Source organism: Heliangelus exortis, chromosome Z (genome assembly GCF_036169615.1).
Source record: "Heliangelus exortis chromosome Z, bHelExo1.hap1, whole genome shotgun sequence".
Classification (NCBI taxonomy): domain Eukaryota; kingdom Metazoa; phylum Chordata; class Aves; order Apodiformes; family Trochilidae; genus Heliangelus; species Heliangelus exortis.
The window spans coordinates 19753988-19762698 of record NC_092454.1 but is presented as its reverse complement, the minus strand read 5'-3'; the positions used below and the strand labels follow the sequence as shown (position 1 = coordinate 19762698).

At 43.3% G+C, this 8711-nt stretch overlaps 1 protein-coding gene across 1 annotated transcript; it reads left to right on the top strand.

Annotated features, from left to right (window-relative positions):
* The first annotated feature begins 924 nt into the window (after positions 1 to 924).
* PLK2 (polo like kinase 2) lies at positions 925 to 6917 on the top strand. Its single transcript, XM_071730482.1, has 14 exons — positions 925 to 1285; positions 1766 to 1873; positions 2045 to 2161; positions 2339 to 2468; positions 2754 to 2841; positions 3233 to 3328; positions 3566 to 3764; positions 3856 to 4003; positions 4284 to 4381; positions 4992 to 5115; positions 5367 to 5607; positions 5703 to 5832; positions 5919 to 6029; positions 6151 to 6917. Exons 1-14 carry the CDS (start codon positions 1061 to 1063, stop codon positions 6340 to 6342), a joined length of 2007 nt encoding a protein of 668 aa, XP_071586583.1. The 5' UTR covers positions 925 to 1060; the 3' UTR covers positions 6343 to 6917.
* Positions 6918 to 8711: the final 1794 nt, after the last annotated feature.

Sequence of the window (8711 nt, the reverse complement as noted above, 5' to 3'; positions counted from 1 at the left end):
AGTGTGTGCCAACAAACAAGCAATACTTAAAAAATGTGAAACAAACCAAGGAAGAAATAAAGTTCTGCATTTTTGCATCCTCAGAATGATGCAAAAAAAATTCTCACCCTCCTCATTTCCTCGTCACTCACTTTTCAACAGGTGCTTGTATTGAAACATATAGACCAGAGGTCCTGGAATTGTTGCCTTCAGGCCTTCAAAATTAATTTGTTTATGTTGGTTAAGGAAATGCTTCTGCTTGGGAAAATAAGATGTTTAGAGCTGACTCCTGTCAGCCAGTTCTGGCAGCTGGGCTCCTCATGCGAAAGGAGGGACAGAGAATCTCCTCGGCCCTGGGGCTTGCCCCTTGCTTATGTCTGAGTAAATCCGTGGGCCTCAGTTTCATGCTGAGATAAAGAACCGGCCCTCGCTCTCTGCTGTCATGGAACTGATTAGGCATCGGTGGGAAAAACTCATTCCTTTCCTCATGTGCAGCAACAGATAGGTATTAGGGGGCTGATCGTTCACAGAAACTAGTGCTGACGCACATGAAGCAATAGTCAAGTTAGGAAAACACACCTTGTGCCCAGGTTCCCCTTTCCAAGCTCGCGCCCGCGGGTATCGGTACGCAGAGCAGTCACCGCAACCGAAGCGCCTGGCAGAGCGACCCTAAGGGCGCCGGGCCCGGCTCTCCCGGAACGTCAGCGAGCTTCACACCCTGTGCACCCAATCTGTTCGGGGCCCGCCGCACGCCTGCACAAGGTACCGGGATGCAGCAGAGGGCAGGACTCCACTGCGCACTTCGACTCAGCTCCCCTCAGGCCGCCCCGAGACCGAGCCAGCCCGCACAGGCGGAGCAGAGCCCGGAGGGGGGCGGCCCAAAGCGCCGGGGCGGAGCCGCCGCCCGCCATATAATAGGCGAGCTGAGGCGGGGTTCGGCTCTGGGAGCGCGTCGGGAACGGGGCTTGGGTAGAGGCTAGGTAGGGCGAAGCAAAGAAAGGCGGGGCCGGCAGGTCGGGGCAGACGGGACGGGACGAGACGAGACAAGGTGAGGTGAGGTGAGGTGCAGCGAGGTGAGGTGATGGAGCTTCTGCGGACCATTGCCTACCCGCCGGGTGGCGGTGGCGGTGGCGGTGGCGCCAAGGGCTGTGAGGCGGCGCTGGGCAGATCGGCGGCCAGCGAGGCCCGGAGGAAGAAGGCGGAGGAGCACCCGCATCCGCACGGCCACCCCACCGCCGAGGTATCCCGGATTATAATCGACCCCACGACGGGGAAGCGCTACTGCCGCGGCAAGGTGCTCGGAAAGGTAATGGCCGTGGCGGGTCCCGCTCTTTCTCGGGGCGGCAGCCGCTGTGACTGAGGCCCGCCTGTCCTCCCTGGCGGAACGCGGTGCGGAGCGCTTTGCGGGCGGTGTGTGCGGTGGACGCTGCCCCTGCGCGGATACTCTCCTTCGGGGGATGCGGAAATGCCCCCCAACCTGCCCGGAGACCGATTTTCCTCAGGGCCGCCCCAGATGCAGTGAGGCCGGGCACCCTTCCGGTTCATCTTTGCCTGTTGAATACATGCGGAACCGTGCCTTCAGCTTGAGGGAGCCTGCAAAAAGTGTCGCATGCGGGGCAGGGGGGGGGACCCTCGTTGCAAACCTTCAGATAGGCTATGACCTTTACCAAATAGTACCATGCGAAGGAAGTTGCAATCCTTGACTAATCCGTGAGCTGGTGAATGACTAAGTGTGGGACTTTTTTCATACCTGCTATAATTGCCTTTTTCTCGTGTGTGTCTCTAGGGTGGATTCGCCAAGTGTTATGAGATGACAGATTTGACAACAAATAAAGTTTATGCTGCAAAAATCATTCCTCACAGCAGAGTAGCAAAACCTCATCAAAGGGAAAAGGTGTGTATGCATAAACGACTTTTTTCCCCACCCCCGCAGCCCCCTGCATAAACTCCCTTTGTTTGTTGGATTGCCCAGCCCTTCTAAAATGGTTCTGATGGAGCCATCTACTCAGCCTTGTGGACTAAAGGCTAACACGTTTTGGTTTTTTTCTCCCTTTTCTCTCTTCAGATTGATAAAGAGATTGAGCTGCATAGGATGCTTAGTCATAGACATGTTGTGCAGTTTTACCACTATTTTGAAGACAGAGAGAATATTTACATTCTTCTGGAGTACTGCAGTAGAAGGGTGAGCATATGCTGGGAGAAATTCAGTATTACTTAATAGGAATCTGCAATTTAAGTTAATCTATGATGTGTAAAATATACTTTTTTGTGGCGTCCGTGCATTGATTTACTTTCACTTACTGTGAATCTTGTGCATGAATGTTCAGCAGTATTCCTGTCTTTGTTTTTTCCTCTGCAGTCAATGGCTCACATTTTAAAAGCAAGGAAGGTATTGACAGAACCAGAAGTACGATACTACCTCAGGCAAATTGTGTCAGGGCTGAAGTATCTTCATGAACAGGAAATCTTACACAGGGATCTTAAGCTAGGTAAGTTATGCATGTTACAGACTTCAAAACACACTCCACCAGCTCTGTCACCATTGTGCCACTTTACACTTCTGGTAGCTTAATTAAAAGAATCAGCTCAGTCTGTTTTTACAGTGGAAACTTGGAGTGTTTAAGGGATGACATCAAGTATTCCAATTTAAAAAAAAAAATTTTTGGCTAGCTTCTAGCTTTGAACAAAGTATGACTCAGCACCTGTGGCAAATGCATTCCTACCTTGCAAGAATGCATTTCTACCTTGCTAACTGGAATTTCTCTGTCTGCTAGGTAATTTCTTTATTAATGAGAACATGGAACTGAAGCTGGGTGACTTTGGCTTGGCGGCTAGACTGGAACCACTGGAGCACAGGAGGAGGTAGGAACAAATGTGAAATCTAGTGGTGAATGAAACCAGATTAATTTAAGTACGAGAAATCCTGCTCCAAAGCAAAAGCTAATTGCTTCTGGAATCAAGATTTCCCTTCCAAAAACCAGGCTGCTGTGCTTTGACTTCTGCTTTCCTCTGAGCATTTGAATAATAGCAAATGCCAGAGACAGGATACCTGACTGACAAGCAGTGCAGATAGGAGTCTGTTGTTTGTGTATCATGAAGACACCATGAAACATGTATATCCTGTTAATGTAGATATGGCTCTTCTTTAGTAATCTGTTTTTGTCCAAACGTGAGAGGAAAACCTGCCCTGTGAAAAACAGCTTCTCTTTCCATCTGAAATACTAACCGTCTCTTTGGTCTCTTTGATTTGCAGAACAATATGCGGCACACCAAATTACCTTTCCCCAGAAGTCCTCAACAAACAAGGGCATGGCTGTGAATCTGACATCTGGGCCTTAGGCTGTGTAATGTAAGTACTTCATGGCCTTTGAAATGAAATAATTCTATCACTGGCTTAGCCTTTTCAGAGTTCAAAGAGGATGCAGCACTCCATCAGTGTGCAGCCCTTTATAAGCGTTTAGCCCAAGTGCAAAAATTTTTCTTTGTGTTAGGAGACAGAGAAAGCTTTTTAGCCTTCTCAGTAGTTATAGATGAGTATTTTAGCTATGTAAAAAAAATAAGATCACTTCTGTTTGATTTTTAACAGGTACACAATGCTGTTGGGAAGACCCCCGTTTGAGACCACAAATCTTAAAGAAACATACAGATGTATAAGGGAAGCAAGATACAGCCTGCCTTCATCTCTCTTAGCACCTGCGAAACACTTAATAGCTAGCATGTTGTCAAAAAATCCTGAAGATCGGCCTACTTTAGATGAAATAATTCAACATGAATTTTTCTTACAGGTTTGTACTGTCTAGTAATCTGGTTCAAAAATTATCCACCCTTAAAAGTGCATTATGTCTAAAAATTGTTTTCTGAATCTCATTTCCACAGGGTTTCACACCTGATAGACTTTCTGCTAGCTGTTGTCACACTGTTCCTGATTTCCATTTGTCAAGTCCTGCTAAAAATTTCTTCAGAAAAGCAGCTGCTGCTCTCTTCGGTGGTAAAAAAGATAAAGCCAGATATTTTGATGCACATAGTAAGTGGATTATAGCTACACCTGAAACTTGGTTTTGCTGTCAGTCTCGTGCCATGCTAGTAATGTACAGCTGTGCAATAGCAACAGTGCTTTTATCTCTTGGAGCTTCCCTGGGTTAGGTTTGACTTCCTTATCAATGAGTATGGATGGTAGCCTGCAACTTATGCAAAGTTTAGCCTTTAGTGATCTGTGTGTAAAAAGCACTGCTGTTCTGGGACTCTGTGATCTGTTTGTTACTTCCAGATGCAGCATTTTTTTTTTTTTTTTTTTTGTATTACAGACAGATTAGCTAAAGAAGATGGAGAAATCTATAAGCTTAGGCATGATTTGAAGAAGACATCGATAACCCAGCAGCCCCACAAACACAGAACAGAGGAGGTAAATACAAGTGTAGTTCAATTCAAATCCAATCACAGTTGGGTGCGGTAGCTATAATTAAATTATATTTGACTTGGATATCAGAGCTGAGGTTGTACACAGCATAATTAAGCTTCAATAGTTAGCAGAGCTGCTTCAGCAGGGCTTAACCAAGCTTATGGTAGCCTTTGTAGGTTGACTATATTTTGGCTTTTGACTAATTACAGTATCTGCCAAGACTCCATTATTGTCTGTGTGGTAACTGGTCTGCCAGGTGCTCTTTCCCAGCATTCCAAATACAGGGCTTCATCATTAACTAGGAATTCTTAAAAAATAAATTGGGATCTCTCTTGTATCATTTTATGTTCAGACTTGCTCACAGCTGCTTTCTTGCTAGCACAGGAGAGCTAAGGACTGATTAATGGCATTTATGATGCAAATTGAAGATCTAAAGAATGGAAAGACTTGGTGTGCTTTAAGTTCAGTCTAAAAGCATCTCTTTGTACTGACTGGAAACAATACCAGTTTACCAAGAATTTGCCATTTTTTGAGACAGGAAAGCCATGCAAAATTTGTGTGTAGGCTTCAGCTTGTGTTATGTTTAATGTTTGTGTCTTGGCATCTCTTCTAGGAGATCCAACCTCTTATCACAACAGTAGTGAAGACAGGAGCGTTGCCAGAAAGTAAGCAGACTGGAGACTCTATTCGGATGATAGTCAGAGGAACTTTGGGAAGCTGCAGCAGTAGCAGCGAATGTAAGTGCAGCAAAATGTATTTCGAATTCTAAATCCCACCTGTACTTCCTTATCTTGGAAGCTTGAAACAAACTCGTGCTTTCCTCCCCAGCCCCTATTTTTGTTGCTCTTAAGGTTGACAGCCAATATTGTAGCAAAGGTAAAAGCAGAAAACCATAAAACCTAAACTTTAAATTAGTTTAGATAAGTGAAAGGTTTAGAACTAAGTTCTAATCTGTGTTCTTTTCAGTCTAATAATTCTTCTCTTTAAGGCCTGGAAGACAGTACCATGGGAAGCGTTGCTGATACAGTTGCAAGAGTATTGCGAGGATGCCTGGACAACATGCCAGAAGCAGACAGCATTCCCAAAGAACAGCTGACAGCATCCTTCCAGTGGGTCACAAAATGGGTGGACTATTCTAACAAGTATGGCTTTGGGTACCAGCTGTCGGATCATACCGTTGGTGTCCTTTTCAACAATGGAGCACATATGAGCCTTCTGCCAGACAAAAAGTAAGAATGAATACAAAGCTCGCCACTCGGGCAGTTTAGGCATTCAAGATTTCTGTCTCATCTCCAACTTGATTACTGTTTTTATTCTCTTACAGGACAGTGCACTACTATGCTGAGCTAGGTCAGTGCTCTGTCTTCTCAGCCACAGAAGCTCCTGAACAGTTCATTAGTCAAGTAACTGTACTGAAATATTTTTCTCACTACATGGAAGAGAACCTCATGGATGTAAGTTCAGTACATCCTGGATCTTTAGCTGTAAAAATGCAGGAAATGTGAACTGAGTGCTAAACTGTGTCTGTTCCCTTTCATAGGGAGGAGATTTGCCCAGCCTAACAGATGTACGCAGGCCTAGGCTTTACCTCTTACAGTGGCTTAAATCTGATAAGGCATTAATGATGCTCTTCAATGATGGCACATTTCAAGTAAGTTTGATAACACTACTGGAGAAAATGTTTCTAAAATACTTCATAGCAGTAGAACTAGTTAGGTGTCACAGACTGTGGAGGGAAAGCGTACAAACAGGAGCTTGCTTCTCTTTTACAGGTGAACTTCTATCATGATCACACCAAAATTATTATTTGTAATCAGAGTGAGGACTGTCTCCTTACCTACATCAATGAAGAGAGGATATCTACAACGTTTCATATGTCAACACTTCTGGTTTCTGGGTGCTCATTGGAACTAAAACACAGAATGGAATATGCTCTGAACATGCTGCTGCAGCGATGTAACTGAAGAGACTGACTGAACCGAATGGACTTTCTTAGTCACTGTGAAATCTACAGTGGGGATGGTGGAATAACTAGTATGTTCTTGATGGATGTGTAGTGGTACGAAAATGACTGTCTTAGTGTGCTGGGCATGCATCTATATAGGCAGAAATCTGAACCTACTGTTGGACTATAACGGTGTGACAAGGAGTTCTTTGGACTGTAGTTTTCTTTGCTTCATGTATGTGTTAAAGATACTTTTGTCTTGAACTCAGAGCAGCATGTGACTTGTTGCTCTGTAAGAGTTTCTCATGGAGTTAAACTGTGAATATGCATCTATAACGGGAGGGAAGGGGATATCTCCATTGTTAATGGAATAGCTGTAATAAGCAGCTTCTGGCAGCTTAACTGTGAATTATGGCCATACTTTTTTTTTTCCTTATTTTTAAAAAATGCCCACACTTGTGGCTGGCAAAGTGCATTCCTTGTTAATTTTTTTATTTATTACAGACTAAAGTGAAGTATTTATTACATAACACTTCTTTTGGACTTTGGCATTTTAAATACAAATCTGTTGGCAATAAAGAGAACAGAAATCTAGAGCATCATTCTCCAGTCTTTGCTTTGCTTTGCATTACACCAAAACAAAAAAGGTCTGGTTTTCTTACACCATTTTAAAAAAAGTCTGCTAGGGTCAAGATATGAATGACAGGCTCTATCACTAATCAGTTTCTCTGTATCTATGTATGATTCTAGTCACAAGAACCAATATGCTGCTGGTGATTATAGCTGCGACCCTAAAGCAACTGCTGATGAAACTTGCAGAGTAATGATGTGGGCCTTGACACTTGATTATTATCCGACAGGCTAAAAACAAAAGTATGGATCTTTACAAGATGCTATATCCCAAAATTCATGTTGGTTTACAGTGACTGAAGGGAATTCTGTATGATTCTCAGCAAACAGTAGCTATGATAATGAGGTGTATAAGCTTCTTCCTCTTACTTGCTGTGGAAGCACTGGTCTTATTCACAACAGAACTGGAATACCCTGACACCTCAATGGTAGAATGAATTGTCCATACCTATCTCTCCCCCTTTTAGTGTGATTGTCTTTCTGCCCTTGGTTAAATGGGGATCTCAGTATAGTAAAGTCAGATTTTTTGAGAAGATTAAAATCTGGTCTAATATTTTTTAGGCTTACACTACTGAGTTGATAATACTAGACAACCAAAAGTGTGAGACCATATAGATATGCCGTATGTTCTCTGTAAGGTAGCTGAGGACAGCTTGGTGTGGTTCCACTGCTAATAAGCACAGACTTAGGAGAGCAATTGCTTCCCTAAACTGAAGGCAATGCAATTTGTCAGTTAAACTATGCAAATAGATGGGATTATTAAGGGCTCATGACTAAGTGGACTAAGTGCAAGATAGAATGTCCACTCATGGGCTGGGTTTATTTCTCCAGATCCTGTGTAGCACTTGGACCTATATAAACACTAACAGTCTTTGAGCAACTGTTTTGATGAAGCAGCGATCAGTAGTTCTATTGCTCATTGGGATAAATCTTCAAATAACTGAATGAGGTCTGTTCTGTAATGCAGACCTCAATTGAAATGCCACCAGTGTTTCAGTCAAAGCAGATGAATGCAAGGAGCAGACAGCCAGTATAATAAAGTACAGATGTGGACCCAAAATAGTGAACAGAATCACTGGCTTGCTTCATCTTGCAGCAAGCGTGCATAAGTGTGATTGTTTTCTTTGTATTGAATACTGTACATGAGGCAATATTTATTTACTTCTCCAGTCTAGACAGGAAGACCTAATTGAGTTCTTCAGATTGATTGAATAATATAACCAGGCATTTCAGTGAAGTTAAATACATACTTCCTATACTGAGCAGACGTCAGCTTCTCTGCTGTCTGCTTTCTCCAAGGGGTAATGATTGATTTTATTTCTGGGACGCCACGACTTAATACTGCTGCACACATACAGCCACTACTGATCCCTATTCTCTTACAAATTGATATCTCACTGTTTTCTTATGAAACTAGTTTGTGTGCATTTGAAATGCAAAAATTTCTTGAGCCATGGTACTTCACGTCTTCTAATGGAAAAACGTTTTCTTATTTAACTGTGTGTCAGAGAAAGCCTGAACCTTTACTTCAATTTACACAAAATTTCTTTGAGCATCAAAATCATCTTTCAATGGCTGAAATTCAGGCTGGTGTAAGCAAAGAAACTGACTTCAAGTACAGGATGTTTAATAGTGGAGGTAAAGGCCCCCAATCCTATTGTAGGATGCTACTTCATTGCGGATAGTTGCAATGTACCTCACTCAAATGCAGTGAGTTCAACTGTTTGTATTCAACGTGTATGTGTGTTATCAGGATGC